The sequence below is a fragment of the Syngnathus scovelli genome, chromosome 14 (genome assembly GCF_024217435.2).
Source record: "Syngnathus scovelli strain Florida chromosome 14, RoL_Ssco_1.2, whole genome shotgun sequence".
In the NCBI taxonomy this organism is placed as follows: domain Eukaryota; kingdom Metazoa; phylum Chordata; class Actinopteri; order Syngnathiformes; family Syngnathidae; genus Syngnathus; species Syngnathus scovelli.
Window position 1 is genome coordinate 7327134 of NC_090860.1, and position 24963 is coordinate 7352096.

A 24963-nucleotide genomic window follows, 5' to 3' on the forward strand; every position below is an offset into this window, starting at 1 on the left:
TGTCTTGCGGACTCGTGATGCCCTAAAGCGTGTTTTCTCCACCACAATTTGAGGTGTCGGGTGATCAGCACGCCATCTGTCATGTGTTACCCATTTCGACGTGGTAAAGTTTTACGAATCCATCATAAATACTGTGACAAAATGTTACAAAACAAATTTAAGGATGAGGTGGGTTGAAAAAAAATGGCATCTTCCATGTGGTGCTACTCACTGCCTTTCATTTTCCAAATATAGTAGCGAGTCTACATGGGTGAAGCCTCAGCTGTTGAAGAGTTGGCAAAAGCTGCTGAAGAGTTTTTTTTATTTAACAAAACATTTTATTTTCCACTACCCTTTTGTTTGTTCATTGTTACTGCAGGTAAGCCTGCCAAATTTTCACAAGGCATTCCAAACATGCAAACCTGCACAACTCCAGTGTACTGGCTTCTAACCAGTAGTTTAACAAGCGGAAACTAAACTTGAACACGTGACTCAGAGAGTACTCAGTAGTGACAATTTATTTTTTATAGTAGATGAATTGAGCTTGAATAAATCAAGTACGCACCTCAATCCAGTAAACCCAATGGCCTTATATTTACACCATCTAACTAAACTGGTTTGACTCGAATCATTGATGGCAATGAATATGGTTGTAAACACAATTTGCATCCCACGTCAAGGTGTAGATAAAGCTTTCCTGTTTTTCAACTAACATCAAAGTGCCAAGGAGGCAATTAAGCTTTTCGTAGAGGTGGCAAACGTGACAAGTATGCTTTACTCTTTGAGTCGTTTGTGCTTTGAATAATAATAAGATTAGTTCGCAGGTCACACTTTCTTAAGTTAGCTGTACATTAGAACACTCTGAAGATTTGAAAAAGTCCCTTGGAAAATGATCACGTCACGCTTCTTCACATTTAAAGAGTTATAGAGTTTTTAGCCACAGCCTAGTCACAGACTGAGGCTTAACATAAATAAGTAAATAAATAAATAAATATTTTAAAAGCTATGTAATTGTGTGCAAAAGCCCAAATAAAATATGCTCTTGTTTGGGTTTTTAAAAACATGGATAAAACCCAAATATTTCTGTTTTTTCATAATTTCAACAACTTTTGCAAACTGCCTCATCGATACAAGAATAGATGGACCAGTACATTATTCTCTTGACATCCTCTAAAATCAAGTCAACCTTTTGTCATTAATGAATTTCCAGTCACCAAGTCATTCAGCCCTGATAATCAAGCTATTGTTCCATTGATGGGCAGATACCTGTGTTGCTCTACTATAGAAAATGGTCTTTAGAGGTCAGGGGAAGTGCTGTAAGAGGATTCCCCCCGGGGAGATGTGACTGGGAGCAATGGCCTTCGTTACATATAAGCCCGCCACCCCCACGGCCTTGTTTCTCACACGGACTGGTGTTCCAGCCTACAACTGCAGAACTTGCACCATAATGGGAAGAAACTCAACAAAACATCATGGACCGCATTTTTATTCAAACCCAAGTATTAGCAGTATTCGGGTTTTATTTCGGGTCATGTAATCATGCACAAAAACTCGAATATGCCCTTATTCGAGTTTTTAAAATTCCAATTAATACCTGCGGGGCTCCCAGCAACACACCTACAGCTTTATTCCTTTGGTGAGGGCCATTTAAATAATGTGTTTTATTGACGGTAGTTTGCGTCGCCGTTTCAATCGGGATATTTAAATACAAAAGTATCTGTCCATCCAGTCATGTAAATGAGAATTTGCATGCACATTCAGTTCACAGAAAACCCAATTTTGACCCTAACATAAATAATTGACTATAAATTCACATCGACTGCATGTAAACGTATTCCTCAATTGCTAGAGATGCTATTCACATGCTAATTTAACACATTTTGGTGTGAGCTGTATAACCACTGCTGGGGATTCAAACATTTTTATCAGCTGTATATTACATTTGCATTCATACCCAACAGATAGCGTTCCCTGATGTCCCTGCCAACCGTCTTTCGATTTGCTGGCGTTTTATTCAAATGTACACTGTGCATTGCAAATCACGTAGATGATCTCTGCTTAGTGAGACCTGCGAGCTATTTGGCTGCGGTCTGCTTTAAGAGCATTGGCCTGTGAAGTGGCTCAGCTTAAGCTCCACGAATAAACGCTCCAACCTCAGGTGGCACATGTGATGCAAGTGCAAATACGGGCGACATGCCACGTGACCTCTAGTGCAAGGAAGTCAAGCGTGTGTGTCAACCCGTTTGCATGCCTGGCTCACTCTGCCAGTCGTGTGATTGAACTGGTTCCCAATATATTGAAAATGTCAGACTGCTAGTAAAACAAACGTGTCCTTGAATAGGGGTTTTGGTATGCCTGTGTCGCTATTGCAATCAAAACAGCGTTAGCGCAGTTATGCTGAAATGAGCTCGGAATGCAGTCACTTTCTGCTCCGAGGATGAGCAGTCAAAACAAGCGGGGTGTGTTCGCTTTCATGTTGGAGCCACAAGTTGCCTTTATAAGCTTTATGGTCCTCCCACTGACCAAATACTGTCCTCGCCAAGATCCCACCATGATTTTATGGTATAATCAAGTCAATCTATTTGCAGTGGCTAGCTTTGTGAAGCCACAGTTGGCTTTTGTCGGGCACTGGGTGAACACCATAACACGGCTTGTTTAGAGCATGTCGAGACACGTCTGCTTTTCCCAGTTTTCCGCTCCGACTGAATGAATTCTGCTGTTTGCACTGTTTTTTTTAAAAATCATCCTCTTCAGATAACATACAATTTAATGCTCTACTTTTTCTACTGATTTACACAGGAACTATTTCCGATCCATTTTAATCACATGTTGGGGAAAAAAGTTATTGCTCTCTGCAGGCTCCTATTCTGATTATCACGCTTCATGTACATTGTGTGTGCTGACATATATGGAACATGTTTGATTTTTTTTTTTTTCCTCCTCCATTGGACCGAAGGTCTCTTGAGTCAGCCTCAAGGCCAACCATAACCATGGCCATTATAGCCTGAATGAATGGATGCATGTTTTGAGCATGAAACTTCAAGTTGCTCACTTGCAGGGCTTTAGTACAGCAAATAAATCTGTTCATCATTTTATTATAAAAGATCCCGTGACAGGGAAGTCAAAATTTTTCTGTCACTGAACATGACAGTTAACCAAAGTTGTACATAAATAATTATAATGCAGGTCAAACTTGATCCCGAAGCGTAGCCTAGTTATTCTAAGATCCAATACCTGGTTTCATGACTCATATCACAGTGATGTTTACCTTCTCTTTTGTTTGGTGCATATACTCTAGCAAAGTCAGTCACCTGCCCCCCCATCCTCTCACTGTGTATGCACAGCCCTGTTTTAACTGCTATCAGTCAACACGAACCCCATTGGCTCTTTCGTTAAGTGTCATAGCTGTAGGGGGGAAACAGACAGCAGGTGCTGGCAAGAGTACAAACACACATCATCTGAAATAGGTGGGGGGGTGTTTTTATACAGAGGGATTTAATTGTGTGCATATGTCTTTGTTGTCTTTAATTAGAATGAGCAGTTAAATACCACAGTGCAACAGTGTTGTGTGCGTGCGTGTACTTGCGGATGCCCATCCTGGCCTGCAGGTAACAAGTCACTCACCCTTGTCGTTCACAGATGATGACTCAACCATGCTCTTCACATCAGACAAAGCATGATCACAGACCCACCCACCCACACACACACACACACACACAACCCTTAGCCTGTAGTCACTCATGTATTTCATACTTTGCGTTATTCAAAAGTTCGTGTTCCTTTTGTGCCTTAACTAGATAATTGGGTCATTGAAAGATGCCCCTGCCCGCTATTTTGATCATCTGTTTTTTTTTTTTACATTGTTAAGGTGGATCCTGTCCAGAAAGGACTTGGATTATACAAATATGTTAATATGTAATCAGTTGAACTGAAGCACAGGTGTCAAACTCAAGGCCCGTGGGCCAGATACGTCCCGCCACATCATTTTATGTGACCCGCGAAGACAAATTGTGCATCAAATTCGTGTCATTACTAGAATTGCAAATTGTCTACACTTTTAATCTCCTTTTTTTTTAATATATATTTGACCAGTTTTTACTCATCTGATTTGAAAATGAGTTATTTGTCAGTTTGTAGCTTTTACTGTATAGTAAAATTGATTGCTAATTGATTGCTCATACATTTATTTGGGTTGACAGTCATAATGGCCCTCCGAAAGAAGCTATGACTACAATGCGGCCCGCGAAAAAAACAAGTTTGACACCCCTGAACTAAAGCATCTGTCCCATTGAAGCCATAAAACATGATACTCAATGGGTGCAAAGATTAGCTATGTTTGTAAACATTTAGTGTTTGTATGATAGCCTCTAGTCAAAGTCAAGTCAAATTAGGAGAAGCCATACATAGCATCAGATATCTTCAGGATTAAAGCAAACCTCTTCCAAATGTGGATAAAAATTTCATGTGTTTTTGGTTACAGCCAATGCAACTTTTCACACTTGAACATTTATATTCATTTTAATCTGAATCTTTTTACGGTCTAAATGTTACTGTGTAAAGTGATTAAACCGTTAACTCAATGCTTTAGATTTGGTGTGTGCAGTTAGCAGATTCATTTGACAGTAGCACATTTTCTTTTCGCCTTTTAATTGCACTCAGCTTTTTGCTGTTATTTTCTAGCCTTCTCAACTGTGCAGATAATTATTAAAGTTAACAAGAAACGGTATCAATATCAGTTTTGCACAGTTTGTGTTTCAGATGCTTTATTTGGTTATCAGTTGCTCTTCCGTACAGCAAACATAAATGGTTTGCAAACCCATCAGCTGATTTGGAACGTTGAGGAAATTTATTTTTGCCGCATGGGATCAGGCATATGGATGAATGCTGCTGCAGCAGCAACATGTCAGGGGCGATATCTAAAAATGGCCTTAACTTATCGGAGACAGTTGAACATTCCTAAATGGGTCAGTGTCCTTGTGTTGTTGGTGATTTATGGAACACCCTCATACGCAGTGCTGCTCTATTTATCCCAGGACACATATTGAGATGTCAGTCATCACTGATCTGACTACATCAAAAGTAATTATATCAAAAATTAAAAAATGTATCTAAATGTTTCATAATGAAAACAAATTTTGTATCAAAATGACACACAGCAAATTAAAAGCCCTTTTATTCACTTCAAATTCTGTTTTAAGAAAATTTGAGCAGCTGTGCATTAACTCAGCACACTCACTCTTGTTGATACACCACACACAACCCTGGCAAGCCTGTGAACTTTAACCCCCTCTTGTCTCATCAATCATCATCCATCAAGTTCTAGACTAGCCCCAGTCGCTCTTTTTCACACAGTGGATCTGTCACCAGCGATGTCTATTTTATTTTCACTTTGAGGTAAAACACTCTTGTTGGCAAAGAGTGAAAGAGCCAAGATGAGACTGAAAATATATCACAATTGTATTAGTCAGTGAATTGAAGAAAATGTTCCAGCATCTCAAATGCATCTTCAAACAATTTTAATCACACAGTTGGTCGTATAGCAAACTCACAACGAAAGACGGCAAATGCCGAAATGTCCATGGTAGGACTTTTTTTCCCAGTTCCCATTGTAAGGACCAGCCCGGTGTCTATACAGGCTTTGTTGTTCTGTTAAGTCATGCATTCGAAGATAGCTTTGCAGTTGCAGAGACAAGCTTTTTCTTTCTAATTACAGCGCAGCCTGGTCCAACCAGAGTCCATTGTGCCCGAATGCTGTGAATTCCCACAATGGCGTTGCTCAATGGGGAACAATGAGTCAAATTCCTGACCGTTCCCAGCAGGTTCAGGGGGCTGGCTGACAAATAAAAACAGCAGCGTTACAGTGGCTTTGCTATTGTACACCCAGTCATGTTCCCACTGGCCACCCCAGTTGGGGATATTCGTGCATGTTTGTTTGTGTGCGTTAGAGAGTGGCTACCGCTCCCAGTGGGAGCAAAGGGAGTGGTTGAAAGATTGGAGAGATCTGCTGGAAGCCGCTTAGTACCTCATTTTTCTATAGAAAGTGAAAGGCTGTTCATTCTTTTGTCTGTGCGCGTTTCCCAAGGCCTGTAGAAAAATCTCACGACACATTACCAAAAGTATGTTTACTGAAGTACCGTATTTTCCGCACTATAAGGCGCACCGGATTATAAGGCGCACCGTCAATGAATGGCCCATTTCAAAACTTTGTCCATATATAAGGTGCACCGGATTATAAGGCGCACCTTCAATGAATGGCCCATTTTAAAACGTTGTCCTTATATAAGATATATACATTTGGCCCGCGGGCCGGACTTTGGACACGCCTGCTGTAGTGGCTCAATATTGGTCCATATATAAGGCGCATCTGATTATAAGGCGCGCTGTCGGCTTTAGGAAAATTTGAGGTTATTAGGTGCGCCTTATAGTGCGGAAAATACGGTAATGATATCTTGATTCAAATAAAGTAATTGATTGGTTAGCCTCACAACAAAAATGTTTGAATCTGTGGCTAACCTGCGACTGAAGGACTTGCTTTAGAGTGGATTAAGAGTTGCAGAAAGCAATTTATAAAATTAGGAGAACAAATTCTACTAACCTTCCATTGATTGTTTGTGGGGTTCCACAAGGGTCAATGTTGGGTCCCAAACTATTTACCATGTACATCAATGCTATCATTGATAGCACAACACAAGACATCACGCTATCATTATTCTACAAAATATTTTGCTGATGGGACCTACTGTGACAAGAATAGCACAGACATTGGCAAAGAGGCGGGTTTTGCTGTTTATGTTACCAGAAGTGTTTGCTTACACAGCCAGTAAGTTTGCTGCGGGTTTTGACGGCCTCCCTTGGAGTGTACTGTAGTCCCACTTGCAGAGTCCAGACTGGACTATCTGCGCCAAGTGCTTTCTAAGCTACCCACAATTATGCCACTCTGGGCAAAGTACACATATACATTACACAACCTGTTGTAGACATACAGTAACCAGTGCTGTGAATTAAATTAGCTTCTCTCGCAGACCTCCAGTGAAAGTTGTCACACACAGAAAACATTATAAAAGGAAACAGAATAGTAGCAGTAAAATGATAACATCAAATCCCAAAAGAAAATCATTTTAAATTGAACTTAATAAGCGCCACACATTTAATGACTTACTGCAGTTGGCCTTCAATCGAACCAAACATTGAGAAGCTGTAAATATGGGCCCAGCTGTAGATCAAGATGATTGTATTTGACATTGGTGGTGTGTGTTTATGTCTCCGCTGTGGAGTTACACCCTCTCGCTTTGGTCCGAGGACGTTTGCCAAGTGGTTCACAGAGGCCGTAAAACTCTGTCAAAGCTCTTTCATCGTGCACAGCTTTTGAAAAGCTTTCACACAGACACTGCATTCCCTTCCTCTCACTTCAAGACAATACGAGATTATCTTTTTTACTAGTATCTCCAGTTGAATCAGAATTTGGCTGACAAATGTACAGGTACCATTTTTGTCAGTTTAGTATCTCATGCAGATTCTTGGCGTGGTTCTTGACCCTGCCTGAGAACTAACTAAAAAAAGCAACACAATGTGACTCGTAACAAGTCTCATTGTTTGCTGACTTTCCTTGTGGCATTTTGTCTGATAGTAGACGGAAATGTGACATAATTCCCATTGACTTTGTTAAACCACGATTTGTTTTCATTTGCTCCCTGGTAGCTGGCTCAGTGTTTACATTTAGCATGACTTTATTTTCTTATTCCTGGTTTGTTTTGTGTGACATAGTGTTTTTCCTTACAGCTGGCCATTTAGAGGTTAAACCCAAACTTCCTTAATGCGGCGTTCAGGAATTTGCATGCCAAGGAATGAGAAACATCTCGTGAGCCTAACCGGATTTGGCTGGGTGTGCAGAGTAATGGTTAACAAGCCCCGATTGGTTCTCCTTTGATTCAGCTGAGATGACTTGAGCTCAGACTCAGACCATAACAAACCAATTTATTCGACCACCTGTCACAGTGCATCATGAATTGCTTCAATGCAGGCACTTTTAAGTTCTCTGAGCTTTAAGAGTTTTAGGGTTTTCATAAGTCATGAGTATTTCAAACTGAATTGAGACTCAAATTTGAGTTGGCTCACTGGACGTCTGAGAAATTAATCACGCATGGACTCCAACCAGTGAAATTTACTTCCTTACATTTTATGCTGATATACATTAATATGAACCAAACATGATGTTTGTCATTTCCAATGTTGTTAAACAAGGGCAGCTGTTGCATAAATCTGAGCTTGGAAAGTAGTCTAACAAATTTGTTTAGCAATTTATCTACCATATTTTCCGCACTATAAGGCGCACCTAAAAACCTCAAATTTTCTCAAAAGCCGACAGTGTGCCTTATAATCCGGTGCGCCTTACATATGGACCAATATGGATTCGTGGATGAGGACTAAATTATTAAAGTAAGCTTTACGTGTTTATTTTGTGTGTTGTGTGATATTAACGTTTGAGCAACGTTGAGTTATTGATATATTGTTATTGTTTTCACTATTTCGAGTGTTACTATATTGTAATTGCATTAACGTTAGAGCAACGTTGAGTTATTTATTCTATGCGCCTTATAATCCGGTGTGCCTTATTATGGACAAAGTTTTAAAATGGGCCATTCATTGAAGGTGCGCCTTATAATCCGGTGCGCCTTATAGTGCGGACAATACGGTACTTGGTTATAATTTTTCACTATTTGATAAATAGACACATTTTAGTTCAAGCAGAAAGCTCAAATAAAAATCACTCATCCCGACACAAGTGTGTGAGAATCCTGACTTCAGATTTTCTTTCAATGTCCTTTTATGTCAGTGGCGTATGAATTATTGAGTATTTTATTTTACAATTAATCACACTTCAGCATCTAACTTTCTTCTGCTGTCTTCTACTTCGCTACCCACATTTGACCCACACTGACTGTTAACGAGATTTAAAATGTGATGCGCCTCGTTAGAAAAATGTCTCGGTGAGAAGAAGGTGGACCTAGTGGCCTGTCTCTCATAAATTCACGAGCTACATTTTATAAGGCCCCACTGATCTGCTGCCACGTTTTATGTTCTTAGGAAAAGAAAAAAGTCAAGTTTCTCGTGACTTGAATTTCAAGCTGGGCTACCAAATCCTGCCTTGTATTGAGGAATATATCTGTGTGTGTGTCACAGTGTGTGTATGTGTGTGTGTGTGTGTGGTGAGGTTGGACTTATAACTGAGGGTGCCTCACAGCTGACGGGTCTGTTTGAAAAACAGGGCACAGGGCCATGCATCTGCAGCTGCCCCCTCTCTGTACTCTCTTTCATTGGAAGAAAGATGGTGTTCTACAAACATGCACACAAGTAATCTTGTGTGTTTTCATTTCTTGTCATATTGTATATATCTCATGTTAGGCTACCGGAAGCAAACATTTAAATACAATTATTTATAGACGCTTGGACTTCTTAATGCAAGGGTTGTTAGCGTGGTTGTTTAGTGTGCACTCAATGTATTATTTTAACTCTGCAGCAGGCGATTAACACACACACACACACACACAGATGGACACGCGGACATATTGTACACTTGCACAAATATAGCCATCCATTGTTTAACCAGCCTAACTGACTTAGAGGTTGCAACTGTTTCTTTGTTTGCAGTGTGTTTATCTTTTGAAGTTATCTGTCCCACCTGTGACTCGAAATGGTTTTTCCACTCACACCCTCACACAACCAGCTGCAGACAAATAATATTTTACATGCAAATTAAAGTGGCAAATACTTCTGATAATATTTGCTGCCATCTGAGCTAAATAAAGTTGCTGATGTCTTTCATGTGCGTCCAGGTTTGGATGAAAGCTTACAGCAGTACGTGAGCAACTTTGAGAGGGAGAAAATCAGTGGAGAGCAGTTATTGAAGATCACGCATCAAGATTTGGAAGAACTCGGTGTGGCGAGAATTGGACATCAGGAGCTGGTGTTGGAGGCTGTTGATCTTCTCTGTGCTCTGGTGAGTAGAACTCATCGGTAAGTGTATATAGTTAAAAAAAAAAGAAGCCCAAGTGGTCCATTTGTCCAACACACTTCGTTTGCTTTCTCCTCGTATACGGAATATGTTTCACGTCCTTGTGTGTAAGCACTTAGGTGCTAGTTAGCATCAAAGCAGCGCTACAAACGGTCTGAGCGGGGAAGTAACTTTTCCAGCAGATGGAATTGATTTGGAATTTTATCACTTCCTGTCCCATAAAAGTCTCAGATTGTGGTCCATTTGTTTTGAGCTATGTCGGCAGTTTCTCCCTTTATGCCCTTTTAAAATTGCTCTTTGCATTCTAATGTCGGACTTGCATCTCTTGTAACATTTTTCCAGGAAACGTAGCTTTATCTCTTCTGTTCAAGGGGTCTTCTAGTTCTTTAGATTTAAAATCCATTTAGTCTCAGACATTTCACATTATGGATGGGTCCTTTTGGCTCAAACGCATGGAAAAACTTATTTTTTGATCATTTAAGAGCTGCTCTGTTTTCTATTAGATGTGCTCACGCAGGTTCGCTTTCATGGACCAATCTATGTTCCTGTGAAGTTCAGGTATTTAGTCCAGAATATTTCTCCCTTCCCATTCAAGTAGTGTGCCGTTGGAGGTTTGTTTTTGAGAATGGGCTTTGGGTTGGGAGGAAATGTGGCCCCGATTCAATTAGCTGAAATTGAGGCAAGGTCATTGCTTCCAACAAGGCCACCAACATCTGGAGCACCCTCCCTCCAAGTTGTTCTGACGCTTTCTTGTACGTTTCCTCTAATGCAGCGGACCCCTGCATACTTACGGGAGTTCAATTTGGTCACCATTATCTATGAAGCAGAACATTGCTTACGGGCGGCAACCTTAATCAGAATGACGGATGGACCAACATGCTACCCCACAGCTGTCTCAGGAAACAGTGGCGCTCTTCCCCACAAGCTATCGGCCGGTCACTGCTGTCAAAGGGCAAACAAAGAACAGTCTGTTTAATTTTACTGGACTTCTGTGGCCCTTGTTGCCTTTTGCAGTCGCTGTGACTCCCAAAATGTTTACTTGTTCCTTCATCCCAGTGATGCATAAAAGTCCCCCTTAGACAAACTCATACATTAATAGAAATAAAATCATGCGATGAGCCACAGAATCCCTCTTAATGTTTTTTATTTTTAATTATCAGTGGACGTGTTCGTTAGATGCCATATTCTATCTTATGTAAAACACACTGCGTGTTTTTAGTCCAGTCTGGCTAAATCCTGTGGAACGGACAGGAAGTGTTGTGTTGTGATAGCTATCCCTCACTTAGAAGGAAACATTCATTTCAGTTTGTTTAGATAACTCCCACATCATTAGGTCAACATAAACATCAACTTCCACAGTCTCCTCATATAAGATCAACAAGAATGGCAAAATGGGCCATGCACAAAAAACTTAGCATATAAACGTCACCGATTCATTTTGTATTGCTTTTGTCAAATTCAAGTTATTTCCGTGACCACTGTGGATTTTCCTTTGATTAATGGAAGGGTACCAACCATTTTGTGCAATTTTTATGTGTATATATGCTCTATAAATTTTTTTTAATAATTTTTTTTAACATCCTTCCATCTGACACTAATGTTTGACGACCAAACATTTACTAAATAATTTCAGTGCTAATCCAGCACCAAGGCTTTCCACAGTGATTATGTCCCGAACAAAACTATCCCAGTAATTCCTCAAACACTGACATTAGTGAAAAGAATGGTGTTTCTAGGAGGGGGAGGGGGGGGGGGGGGGGAGTAGAATAAAAGCAGACACTAACTACTTGCAGATCTCCTTTATTGGCTTGACACGTGCTGCGTTTCTCTGTCGGAGCATGTTTAGCCTTCTGGCACATCAGTCTGAACAGCAGAGTCACTGGCAGTGTTACAACACCCCACAAGCTGATATTTACTAGGATAGCAGTGACTATATTGCTGGAGCTTTGCTTTAAAAAGCTACATATGTGTGTTCTTTCAATAATAGTACAGTAAGTTTTCAATTTTTAGAGTAAAAATATAAGCTTTCTATTAATTATTGGTTTGTCATTGTGTATATGTTCCCTGATTTAGAATTGTGGGGTGGAGACTGACAACTTGAAGACCCTAGTGGTGAGGATGAGAGCAGCCGCCAACAGTCTCCACATGGCCACATCTGATCGCAGAAAGAGCCCGGTGTATGACGCCAGTGCTTCACGCAAGCCACCCAATGATTTTCTCACGTGTGTGGTGGAGCTCATTGGTGCTGCAAAGAGTCTCCTGGCTTGGCTTGATCGGTAAGCGCTTTCACACCATGCCTCTGATGAAAGATGGGCTCATTGGAATTTATCGTGCAACAGGTTAAATGTCGCATCCCTTTTTATTTTTTGTAAAATCACGATTTAAACGAGTTCTCTGGTGACCTCAAAATAGCCCAAGAATTACATTCCTGGTTATTATGTAAAGTGCTAATTGCAATGTATAGAAAGAGGCACATCATGAGTTGTTTGATTTCAATCCCGATGGTGTTGCAAGGTCACCAGAAACCCTAATTTTTAAATACAAGCAATCAAAAAGTAAATTCTCATAATATGCCACCTAAACTAAAATGGGGGTATTGATAACGTCCAGTGAGCTGCACAGAAAAAAAGTAAAAGGCATTGTCGGATAAGCACAGAGCCTTATGACCGCCCCCATCAGCATCAACCAACATAGGTGACCTTTGACTTTACAAAAAGTCCCACGAACTCCCAAATCTAACAGCCTATGTTCCCAGAGTGAGTGTGTGTGTGGTGGTGGGGACTCCATCTGGTATTTTCTTTCATTTTCATTTCCTGTGGGTGTAATTGTGTCCCTGCAAATTTGTCCACATGTTCTAAAGAAGGAACACATTTAAATTAAATTTCAGTTGAAGTTTTTGTGTGGCCAGTCACCCACATATTGTACAATGTGCACCGTATACCAAAATGGCAGTATATCATTGCTACTTTTTAAATCTATATTATTTTTTTTGCCCTTTTGTTTGTCCGTGGACAGGACGCCTCTCACAGGGATCAGTGACTTCACAGCCACCAAGAACAAGATCATTCAGCTTTGCCTGGAGCTCACCACCACCGTTCAACAGGTTTGCACACTTGTCAGCACAACAGCACGTGCATAGCCAGCCGCTGAGAAAGCGACATGTACACAATAGTGGAAAACACTCAGCACCTTCCAGCCCCGGGGTACAGACATGCAGGATCAAGTGAAGCAGAGGAGCCTTATGGGAAATGTGGTCTGGCAGGCAAGACAGAAGCCCACCACCCACAGTCTGAACAGATGATTGGAAACTTTTTTTTTTTTTTTTTTTCTTTTTTTTGTGGGGACCCACTTTGTGTCCTTTGAGGATTTGTTGGATTTTTTTAACATGTTCATAACCAGACACACAGACCACGTCTCTTAAGCCTAGTCGATTTGTCTGCCTGTATGAAGGTATAGTGTAAAGGTGCATTTGAAAATGGACGCTGAGACTTGAGGTGTCGTTTTTTAAGAGGCTTATCGTATAAAAATAAATTCCTTTCCCACGGTGCACATTTCCCAGCTAGTGTTGGGTATTTCGGCACTTCTGCTGATTTACTGTTGCTGCATCGTCATGGTCATCTAGTAGAAGTGGGGGGTGTACAATTCCCACACTGCCATGTGAATCGCAGAGATTATGGTGTAGGCACGGCAAATACAAATCGTAAAGGGCCACAGTTTTTTTTTTTTTTTCAAGTGCGCCAAAGGTGCATTTATTGAGACCACATCACAACAAAAAGAATCCCATTTGAACATGAATCATTTTAAATTGTAGAAAAAAAACCAACTTGAATATTCTTAACTTGAGCTGTCATTTCCTCCTCTTAACAGTTTGACCCTCACTTCATTCAAGCGTTCTTTTATTTTTGAGAATAGCTTCTGAGAACTCACTGGGACACTTTGATTGCAGTGTCATAGATGTGACAAGAACCCCGAATCATGACAATTATGGGGAAAAAAACTGGGAAACTTCATTTTGGCTATAGTATTCCTGATATATTAAAGCACATGGTGTTTTGCTGATTGGAGGGACAATTGAGGCCATTCTGCTTTGAATACCATTTTTTTATTGTTCACATTTCTTCTAGCGCAGAACACTCAATTTCTACTGGATATGGAATCATAGATGGACAAAGTTTTTGTTTTATTAAGTTTTTGATCAAGCTTCCGGCATCTGAAAGTTTGAATCGAAAAAGACTGTGGAAAATGTAATTGACATAATATGACTTAAGTGTTGTTATTTAGAACTGGTGTTAAGTCCCATGTTCCCACAGCGTCCCACCACTCTGTTTCCGCGTCGTTGCCCAACCGTACAAATCTGTTCTGGTGACAGATCAAAGACCCAGAAGCCTGTAGACACAGTCATCTGATCCACTCTGACTATGGGGGTCAAGTCCAAAACCGCAAGGGATCACCACACTCACGGGATTGTCATTTTTCATTTATTGACTACAAGTTATGATCCAGCTTCTGTCTACAGGGACATAAATCTGGTGTTCATGAGGACATTTTAAAAGAATTATTTTGCTCTACTATTTTCACCATATCAGTTATTCATCATTTTTCTCTATTTTATTTTGCAAAGATCAATTCAGGTTAACATGGATTATTTGTTGTCCAGTTTAGACTGAAGCATTCCACCTGTGTTTTGATGTATGGCCTCCTTTGTGGTAGCCTTTTCCAGTTTTGTAAACAAGCTGCCCCCACTCTTCACCCCACAGGAGGGTAGACCCCCTACACCCTCAACACAGTCCCTTTTCACCACCAGGGCTGACACAGTTGTCCGGGGAGGCTGTTGCCTCAGCTGTGTGCAGTCCAGCTGGAGTGAAAGCACGCTTTCGTGCCACCTCCAAGCTGACTTAGCAAAATATCTCTCTAAAATGACACTCACAGCTACTCTTGGTGTGCCAAAGGCTAGAACAGGGGTGTCAAACTCTTTTTTTTCGCAGGCCGCATTGTAGTCATAGCTTCTTTCGGAAGGCCATTATGACTGTCAACCCAAATAAATGTATGAGCACCTCATATTATATACAGTAAAAGCTACATAAATAACTCATTTTCAAATCAGACAAGTAAAAACTGGTCAAATATTAAAAAAAAAAAGATACTATTAAAAGTGAAGACAATTTGCAATTCTAGTAATGACACGATTTTGATGCACAATTTGTCTTTGCGGGCCACATAAAATGATGTGGCAGCCCGTATCTGGCCCCCGGGCCTTGAGTTTGACACCTGTGGGCTAGAGTATTAGTTGAAGATTTTCTTGAGGTGATTCCCCCCCCATGTTACCTGCACATTGTTCCCAAATGCGTCAGAGTGCCAGTAATAGTGAACCACTCATGGAGTTATGTAATTATAGCTCCCGTCAATTTCGGCAGGGGTGTAATTTTGATGTACGGGTTGCTGTTTATGTTTGGGAGCTCTCCATTTTGCTCCGTTCTATACATGGAAAGCTGATTATATTTTTTGACCAGCTCTTGTTATGACTGCTTCTCCTTCTAGCTTGTCGTCTACTGCTCAAGATCCTAATCTGTTGTTGTTTTTCGTATGTCTAACAGGACTGCTGTGTTTATGAGATGGAAGAAAAAATCCTGGAAGTAGTAAGTATCCTGAATGTATCTTTATTTCTCTTGTAATTTCAAATAATTAAAGGAAGGAAGATGTTTTACTTAAAGGGATTGTTTGAATTAAAACTGTCTTGTTATGTTGACGTTGTATGGTATCTCAGCACTCTGTTCATTGTTCTGCAAGGATAATGACGGGTTGCCAGTGGCGGGGGCGCCTCTTGCCACCAGGCCATCAATCAATTAAATGCTTCCTTTTGGAGACACTCTTTTGGTTCTCGAGGCTTCCTGTATTTTATTGTCGCTCTTTCACACGAGCAAAGCGTCCAAAATATAATTGAGATTTGCACGTTGTTTAAAAATACTGAATGAAGACACTAAACGCATGCAATCTCTTCACTTTCAAATGGGGAAAAACTCAACAGTAACATGCACGAGATTATTTTGAATTTCCCGAGTATACTTGTGCAGTGAAATTCTCAGATTAAACGTGGATTTAATTTGGGATTTTTTTGGGAGGCATACACAGAGTCAAAAGCAGCTTTCATGGTGGCTTGCTGGTAAATCAGCACATTAGAGGATAAAAGGGGATTTATTCACCTCTCCGTTTAAGACAGAACTCCCCAAAGTGGGACATCACCGTGTCGGAAACGCTTCTTTACACAGCTCCTGCGGCTTTGCACATCAAGATCATTAGATGTGATTTCTTTCTTTTCCAGTCAAAAATTTTGAACAACATCTGTGATCAGACTGTAAGAACCACCTCTGACCCCCTGATGAGCCAGTCTGCCTGCTTGGAGGAGGTCCAGCTGGCCAATATCAAACCGGGTGAAGGACTGGTAAGGATGCGTTCATCTGATCCTGGTATACAGAATGTCCCAATTTTATTCATCAAAATACAAAGCACAATATTTTTCTGTTTCCTCCTAGGGAATGTATATTAAGTCGACATATGATGGCTTACACGTCATCACCGGAACCACGGAACATGTAGGTGTTAACACAAGTCACAGATTTCTCTCTCCAGCTCCCCTGCATTTCCATCTCCCACCTCTAGTATTAAAAGCATTCAACTCTTTTGAGTTTCTAACTCTTCCTGCTTATGGCAATTAGTTTTTGCACAACCACAAACACCCCTCCATGAAAAAGTCCCACGTTGAATGACAATGACACATTCAGGCAGTGACTAATGCGCCAGTATCATTGGATCAGTTTGCCTGAGGCCCTTGTTGTGAATCACGATCTGAATCATCGACAACACTCCTGTTTGTTGTGTGTTTTCTCACGATTTGTTTCAACTGAATGTGATTGGTTAAAGGTTCAAATAACATATCGACAGAAACATCGGACATGATCTGAACTATTTTATTGGCCGATACTTCTGAGCAGCAGGAGAAAGAAATGTCATATATTATTTGTTATTTTTTATTTTATTTTATTTTATTTTATTTTATATTATATTATATTATATTATATTATATTATATTGTATTATATTATATTTTTTATTCTTCAGTCCCCTGCTGACCTGACCAGGAAGATCCATGCTGGTGATGAAGTGATTCAAGTCAATCAACAGACAGTGGTGAGATTATTATTTGATTTTACAGAATTTAGGACAGCATTATTTCATATTATCCTTAAATATTAATCAGATCGCGTATGTTTCTGTAATCCAGGTCGGTTGGCAGCTGAAAAACCTGGTAATGAAACTAAGGGAGGATCCCAAAGGTGTGTTCCTCCTCTTAAAGAAGCGACCCACAGGAACAACGGGTTTTAACCCCACTCCTCTCAAGAATATGCGCTGGAAGCCTCCTGTACCTCAGGTAGGCTACAAAGGCACTTCCTCCTACGCATGTCTAGTCATTATCTATCAATTATAAGCTTTTTACAGTCAGGAGTCCAAGGCAACAAGCCCAGACAAGTCTGAAGGAGGCTCTCGGAAGAGTTCAATGCTCCAGTTTTCCGCCATAAATGGCAGGAGATAAAGCGAGTGTGGGAGTCTGTTCAGATTGTATCTGGTTAATTAAAAACAATGGCTGCGATGTTCCCATCAAAATAAAACAACACAAGAAAGCTCACACAAATTCACAAACGTTGAGTGACAAGGTGCTTTCTCGGATTCCGCAGTTTCGTTTAGTCAGAGAATGAGATAAGCGTGTTTTGCACAAAAAGGCTTTCATCACAAAGGTGCTCACTGTTAACATGCCCGTAGCATCTTGTTTTATCAAGTCGTCGGGGATATCGGCATTGGTCATCTCAGTTTATGTTTGACTCTGACAAACACTCCGTGTCGTGGAGCCACGTGGAAATTTATTGTATGTCTGATGTCTTACTGGTTGTCAGTGTCTTCCATTTTGCGTCATAAAATACTATCAATTATTTGACTAAGGTCTGATCAGAAATACAATTGCGCCATGTTGACGTCTATTGTGGCTTTTTTTGGACTATTTTCTTTTTCCAGAACAATTCCTGTTTGATCCGCACCCAGCCCCCCGGCAGCTCAGCTAATGGATCAACCAAAAAGGAGAAACCGGCGATCCTTGATTTTTACATCCCGCCTCCCCCTCAAATGCCATACACTCCAAGGTGAAAGTTCTCATCATGATTTGATTTAACAAGATGCAAGTTAGTTCTTAGTAGTCTTCTTCAGAAAAAGTTGCTGAAGTTTACTTCCCACAGAATATTCTGCTTTTGTCCCACCCACTCTTCTCCCACAAACCCAACACCATCCTGATGCAATGACTCTTATCTTCCTCCCCCAGGGAGATGATGTGTTCCACATTTATTTCGATAGAGGGACAGATTTTTTTATTTTTTTTTACAATCACGTCTTTGCCCATATACAAATCATGCTTTAGTTTTGTTCTGTTAAAAATAGTCCTGCACTATTTGTACTTGTGCTTGCAGAGAGGGACGAACCGACGCCTTTTCTAGTTTTAGTAAAAGGGCAAACGGCTCAGAGTCGCCCAACTCCTTCCTGGATCAGGAGAGTAGGAAACGCTGCACCATCGCAGATTATGACGCCAATGGGATTCAGCCCAGAATGAGGGAGCGCAAGCCTTCTCGTGGTTTGTACATTTTTAGTCTATGCATATCTTATATACTCCATGAAGCTGATGAGTGTGTGATGACATCATCATGGCTGTCTAAGGAAATATAATTATCAATTAATATAATTGTCCAGGTTTTGTACCTTGTCATGATTTCAGTATTCATACTTTTTGTGACATTTTGGTTTGGTGGTGTACCATGAGATATCGCTGATATGAAAACTGGGGCGCCTTAGCTCAATGACGGTTGGGACACATTTGCATTCACAAATAATACAGTAGCTCATAAAACAGTGATCCTCTCATGTGTTCTAGGTAAGCCTCGGCCTATCTCCATGCCTGTGGATACTTGTGTTGCAATTGTTGATCCCTTTGCTAAGCCATGGACACAGAACAGGAAAGGTATTAACTATTATTCTTATTTCAATATTCCAACTTATGAGAAGCTTTTACTCTCACACAGCTGCTTTATTTTCTTGTGTGTTAAGTCGTCTCTGCTACAAGCAACACTGTTCATTTTGCCTTTATGCAATGATTTATGGCATGATGTCAAACTCAAGGCCCGGGGGCCAGATACGGCCCGCCACATCATTTTATGTGGCCCGCAAAGACAAATTGTGCATCAAATTCGTGTCATTACTAGAATTGCAAATTGTCTTAACTTTTAATCATATATATTTTTTAATTATTTGACCAGTTTTTACTCGTCTGATTTGAAAACAAGTTATTTGTCAGTTTGTTTTGTAGCTTTTACTGTATATAATATGAGGTGCTCATACATTTATTTGGGTTGACAGTCATAATGGCCCCCTGAAAGAAGCTATGACTACAATGTGGCCCACGAAAAATGAGTTTTACGCCCCTGATTTATGGGTTCAAATGGTACTGTGGCAAGCGGCAATGAACTGTACCACTAAATAGAAAAGTGGCTATCGATATTTTTCAGTCGTGCACAGCAAATATCAAGTAACGTGTCATTGTGCGAAGGTGATGACCTCCTGTTCAGATACCTGAGCAATGAGAGGATCCCCACCATAGCCGAGGAAGTGGCGTCAGCGTCTCCGCCCACCTACCTCCCGACCGGGGAACATCGGCTAGTCAGAGTTGACCACATCCGAGGCAGCCGCTACTACTCCAACTCCGACCTCCACAACAGCGCCACCATCCCCTACCAGGAGGATGTCAAGAAATCCTCCGTAGCTGCAGTGTCCAAGCGCACAACGGCCGAACGTTCGCTACTGGTCAGTTGGATCACGAGACTTAAACTTTTGACTCAATGATGATCCCCTTCCTGTTTGGGGATTCTTGTTCCCTTTTTCCTTACTCTGTGCCTTTGATTTTGAAAATCCTGCTGTTTTATTGGCCGCAGCTTGCGGCTCTCTTGCACTCTCTTGCCAACTCTCTTTCCCTGATGTTGCCTACTACTACCAACTACTACTCATCCATCGACCCTTCTTTTGTAGTACCGGGGTCCGACATGAAGCCTTTTTGGAGTGGCGATGGCCCGGTCTGACGCAGTTCTGGCCCTGTATATGCATCATATACTGTTTGTATGGAGGGGGACTATAAGGCACACTTAAGACCCTTTAATTTTCTAAAGAAAAATCAAGAGTGCGCTTGTTCTATGGATGTCGAATTGAAGTTGATATATTTTGACTCAAATAGTAAAAAGTATAAGTCAAGTATATGGTTATTTATTTTTGGGCACTGAATTCCTGCAACAATAACGTTTCCACAGACTTATTAAATCCAACGTCATTTCTTATCATGCTTCGAGTGGCTCCCGCCTCTGATGAGAATAGTCTGACTATAAAGCTTTACTTTGTTTCGTCATTCTGTGGTCATCCTGCCACTGGAATGAATGGCGAGCGGACTAGCTGACACTAGCGACATGAGGCTAAATCTGATTAATGGGCCATTAATGAGTCAAGTGTGTTCCAAATGTTTTTTTTCTTGCATCTTTACAACAACCTCCTCCAGCCGGGCTGATAAGTCTTTCTTGAGAAACCAAAAATGCGCTTTCGGGCCAAAAAACTTACTGGCCATCGGGCCACCATTAATGTCGAACCCTGAATACTAACTGTACTTACCGCATTATATCATCACCCATTTTAACCCCGACTACAGCTAAATCTCTTCTTGGCTTCATGATGACCAGATTGTTCACGTTCGGATACGTTGCTGTCCGCGAATCACAATGTACATATTAACTTATGTCTCTTGCCTGGGATTACTTTGGTTATGTTCTCATTTTTGTTATGCGTAAGTTATAGAAAAAAATACGGAACTCCGAATATTTTTTGTTAATGCAGCAGTGCATGTATGTTTGTTCTTCGATTACTATTGTGATAGATTAGCTACTGTAAAACATTTTTTCTGCCGATGGTTGCCTCTCAAGCTATGCATATTTTTACAATAATCATTTTGTCACTTAAATTGATATTGCTGCATCGGTCGGTGAAAGGATGTTCTCATCGCTGTCACAAATATTTGTGTTGGGTTTTTAAGCTACGCACACTACTGAGTGTGGTTCTTTCTACCCTGTTTCAATTTACTTTGCAATTACCCAACTCAAGGGGTCTATACATGCGTCTTGATAACCGTAATAAACTAGGGTGTTACGTTGAATCAATGTTTTTTATCTACACAGATTATCTTGTGCTATGAAAAGACTATAGCTCACATCACAGTATTGTTTAAAACTAATATGCTAAGAGGAAGGTTCCGTTATTGCGCAACATGCCTTTTTTGTACGTTTTGCATAGCCTTTTATTAAAAAGTGCAGTTTGTTTCAGTCATCTTTCGTATTGTCTTCATTTTACCATTTGAGTGTGACTGCTTTAAATCTAACCAAACTTCAACACATTTCTTTCATTTATTCAAATCTCGTTCGACTTTGTGATCACACATTTTTTCTGATAAGCTTTTACCGGTGTCTGAGGTGTGATTTTCTCACTGCTCGTGAATGCAGCAGCAAATGACAGGGCCTTCTGCTTTTCTAACCTTCTATGAACTCCGCTCGTGTTTTTTAAGCATGTGGTGTAACATGATAGCTAACATCAAGGTACCCCCTGTGTGTGTGGTGGGGTTGGGGGGGTCAGGTGATGATGCTTGTGAATGCACTTTGACAAACCTTAAAACTCCAGCTGGTGGACCATATGCTCCAAGCAGGTTTACCATGACGAGTTCTTGTTTCTACACGTATGTTGTCTTTTACATTTAAAAGTGAGGATAGGATTACAAGCCGTCTGGCAGCTTTTGCCCTTTTCCTCTGATCAAAATGAACCCTCACCTTTGCTCGGGGGTTCTGCTGCATGTTCTCTGCTAATCTTCTCTGTTTCTACTTCCGTCTATCTGGCTCTTGCCCATGCTTGCAGCGCTAGTTTCCTGCGATCTTCACTAATTTGCACCTTCTGAAGCCCTGAGGTTTGCCTAAATAGCACTCACACTTTTTAACTCATCCAGTTTGCTAACCACTAACTCAATATGCACATCACAAACAGTGTGAATCACATATGGATTTAATAAGAAAAAAAATATTCTAAAGTGTTTCATATTTATTAAATTACTCCAAAGAATTAGAATTAAATTGAATCTAGTGTTACACATAATTTGATTTCAAATGGAACATAAAGCGTGAATTTTTTATGTATCGCAGGGACCCGACTGGCACCATAGCAGAGACTTCCTCAATCGGTGAGTGCCCACTCTTTTGCCCACTTTTTTTTCCACACATTAATACCGCGTTGAACTCATAAATCAAACTGCAAAAGTAAGAGGTGGGCAAGTCTCATTTCTCTTCATCATACTGGGCGGTAGCCTGTAGAATTGTTTCCAAACCAACCACATGATCAGTGGGTGGGCTGCTTTTACCGCATGGGTTAGTCATCGACAGGTGGTGAGAGGTGTGGGGTGGCAAAACTGTCAGATCAAAGCTGGCATCTTTTGAGGTTTTTAAATTATAGCATATGAAGTCAGCAAATTAAAAACTAAAAGATCTTTAATGAATGTGATTTTACTCCAATAAAATAGTTTACCGTTCCCTCCACTTGGGTCCCTTTGCCCCAACCTTCAATTGTTGTTTTTTTGCACAACCCAGAAAGTTGGATCCAATTGATCCAAATAGTGGATCGTCCCTTTATGAGTTTTTTTTAACCTTGTTTTTAGAGTGTACAAATTAAATTTAAAGAGCATTATACAAAGGCATGTACTGTATATCTGTAATTGCATGCCGATTTTAGAATCGGACCAAAACAGAATCATAAAGTACTGTGTACTATCGGGAATTCTCCCGGTGTTCCAAATTAGCCACTAAGATGCCCACAATATTTATTGGCATGTCTGTAGGTGGAAGCACAGCAGCCTTCTGTGACAGATGACGACATCTGAGGCTTGCTCTTTCCTCTAGATTTCATCATCCGTGACACCCGTGTCTCCTCTGCTCTTGGTTACAGAGCCCAATGAAGCGCATCTGCCCACTTTAACGCCATGATCGATGACTCAAAGTCACCCTACCACCTACTTGCTTCTATTCTAAGTCCTAAAAACATCACATCTTATTTATCGCCCGCTCAATCACACGCCTCGTATTTACAATAAATAGATGGATGCGATGCTAATCGGGTGACTCATTACTGTGGGAGTGGGCTGGCATCTAGGAAAACAGTGGGAGGCAATGGTTAAGGCCAGAGGATATGATTGACTCAGGAATTAATCAGCTGTCATGATCATTTTAGTTTGGAAATGTGAAAAAACAAATGCACATTGCATTGGTTTCATTCTTATGTCACCTGTCAAAAGCGTCGACTTGGTTTAGGTCCATGAAGGACAAAAAGCAGACAAACACATCTTCATCGACTAATTTAGCAATCAGCTTGAGTCCTTTCTTCGCCATGAATTTTAATTAGTCATGCATATGACACATTTGGGATAACTGTTTGGCGAGGGCCATTTTCTCTTCCCAGGGCACAAAATAATTTTCACACAGGCAGCTTGGATGATTTTTCTATGGAACTTGAGAGCCCATCCCCATCAAACACTTTTACGATAGAATTTAACTGCTTGGCCAATAATTGGCTGTATCTTATATTGTGGCTGGACATTGTCATCATTGCTAGTGTGGACATCAGTTTGTTGTATGGTTGGATGTGACGTGACGTGATGCCACACCATCTGTTTTATTAGACCCCCTCCTTCTATTATATTTGTAAATATCAAATTGTGTTGTTGCCAACAGAATTAATTAGTGTAAATTTTAATTACTTTTTAGAGCAGCATTGTTAGTTTTTATTAGTTTTATTTCCCCCCCCAAATGCTTATTTTATGTTTTATTAGATTTAATATTAGTTTTGGTTTCTTCATAAAGTAGTTCTCAAGTGAAAGATTTAAAAAAAGGGGGAAAGAAAACGAAAGGTTGTGATAAGTATTGCATAATATCACAAACGACGATTCCCAAACTACTTTACTGTTAGATATCAGTTCTTCTGGACGGTTGAGGAGTAATGGCGAAATGAAAAAATTTAATAAACCCCAAAATCTCATGTATGAAATTAATTGAAAAATAAAAACAATGGACAGTTTCACTGCAATTATAGTTGCTTTTAATTTATCTTAAAAATGTTAAATGTAGTTTCAGTAATCATTTTGATTATTTCATTAATGAAACTTTTTTTTTCATATTTAGTTTTATTGTTTTTTGTTTTACTTTCCGTTAACTATAATAACCTTGATGGGAAGAGGAAAAAGGGACTAAAACGCAGGAAAATAAGCTGACATTTTTGTTGCCTTAAATTGCAGGGTGAGGCCCGTCTCGGGTGTACTGAGTATTTTCAGCTTTGGGAACCCATGTTTGCTGTGGCAGTATTGCCAAATGCATTATCAAAACCACTGGCACCATCCTACCACATTCCAGTCATTAAACGATTTCCATAAAATCTGTCACCAGACTCAGTCGGTGCCAGCTTGCAATAGATTGTGCGGTTATGAGAAAGTCACAATCACTACATGTTTATGTATAGTACTGAAGTATGACAGTTGAATTCGAAATGTTTCTCTGTGGTCCTCTCAATTTTAAATACTTCTTGCTCTTGCAGGTATAATCAACCAAATATACGATCCTGGTCCTTCTCTCAAGCTGTAAGTACACTGCCTCTATCAAACAAGCACAACGTGGTGCTTTTTCTTGTGCACTAATTGTGGGTCATCTGTGAAAATAATTTGATTCAAGGAAGACCTCTAATGGGTGATGTTCACACGGACAAAATTGTTGGTACCTTTCTGTTAATGAAAGAAATAATAGTCACAATTGTGTACCTCTAAAT

General features: G+C 40.3%; 1 protein-coding gene across 4 annotated transcripts in view; it reads left to right on the top strand.

Annotated features, from left to right (window-relative positions):
• LOC125981315 (connector enhancer of kinase suppressor of ras 3) overlaps positions 1-24963 on the top strand; it is a 34042-nt gene that overhangs the window by 2475 nt on the left and 6604 nt on the right. For 2 of the 4 annotated variants that reach the window (XM_049741290.2, XM_049741292.2), the window contains exons 2-15: positions 9813-9976; positions 12065-12267; positions 13007-13094; positions 15586-15627; positions 16311-16430; positions 16522-16581; positions 17107-17175; positions 17270-17416; positions 18055-18179; positions 18501-18661; positions 18959-19045; positions 19631-19884; positions 22302-22339; positions 24736-24778. In XM_049741290.2, the coding sequence (XP_049597247.1) occupies positions 9813-9976; positions 12065-12267; positions 13007-13094; positions 15586-15627; positions 16311-16430; positions 16522-16581; positions 17107-17175; positions 17270-17416; positions 18055-18179; positions 18501-18661; positions 18959-19045; positions 19631-19884; positions 22302-22339; positions 24736-24778 (1601 nt within the window). Of the gene's footprint in view, positions 1-9812; positions 9977-12064; positions 12268-13006; positions 13095-15585; positions 15628-16310; positions 16431-16521; positions 16582-17106; positions 17176-17269; positions 17417-18054; positions 18180-18500; positions 18662-18958; positions 19046-19630; positions 21442-22301; positions 22340-24735; positions 24779-24963 lie in introns of those variants that run through there. The other 2 variants (XM_049741294.2, XM_049741293.2) reach the window with 2 other exon arrangements.